General features: G+C 48.9%; 1 protein-coding gene across 1 annotated transcript in view; it reads left to right on the plus strand.

Annotated features, from left to right (window-relative positions):
* LOC119582332 overlaps window positions 1-272 on the plus strand; it is an 18,638-nt gene that overhangs the window by 18,023 nt on the left and 343 nt on the right. Inside the window, exon 15 of the mRNA XM_037930546.1 lies at window positions 39-227. Coding sequence (XP_037786474.1) covers window positions 39-227 — 189 coding nt within the window. The remainder of the gene's footprint in view (window positions 1-38; window positions 228-272) is intronic.

Below are 272 nucleotides of genomic sequence, written 5' to 3' on the forward strand. Positions count from 1 at the left end.
CGTGAATTAATAAAACCATATTAAGACCTCATCAACAGTATGCATAGCCGAACCTACAGTCGGCAATGCCACAACCGACTGGGACGAGACAGCTGTTTGGTACATCGGGGACAACGTAACTGCAACATGTCTCGACAAGTACCATCTGCATGGCGATGTTGTCAGTCAGACCATCACCTGCACAGCCACAGGATGGCAGAAAGTGGAGGGATGTGTCCTGATTCCGGGTGAGTTGGTCGCTTGGGGAAATGGTGGCAAGTTTGTTTGTTTTT

The sequence above is a fragment of the Penaeus monodon genome, chromosome 15, assembly GCF_015228065.2.
Source record: "Penaeus monodon isolate SGIC_2016 chromosome 15, NSTDA_Pmon_1, whole genome shotgun sequence".
NCBI classification, from domain to species: Eukaryota; Metazoa; Arthropoda; class Malacostraca; order Decapoda; family Penaeidae; genus Penaeus; species Penaeus monodon.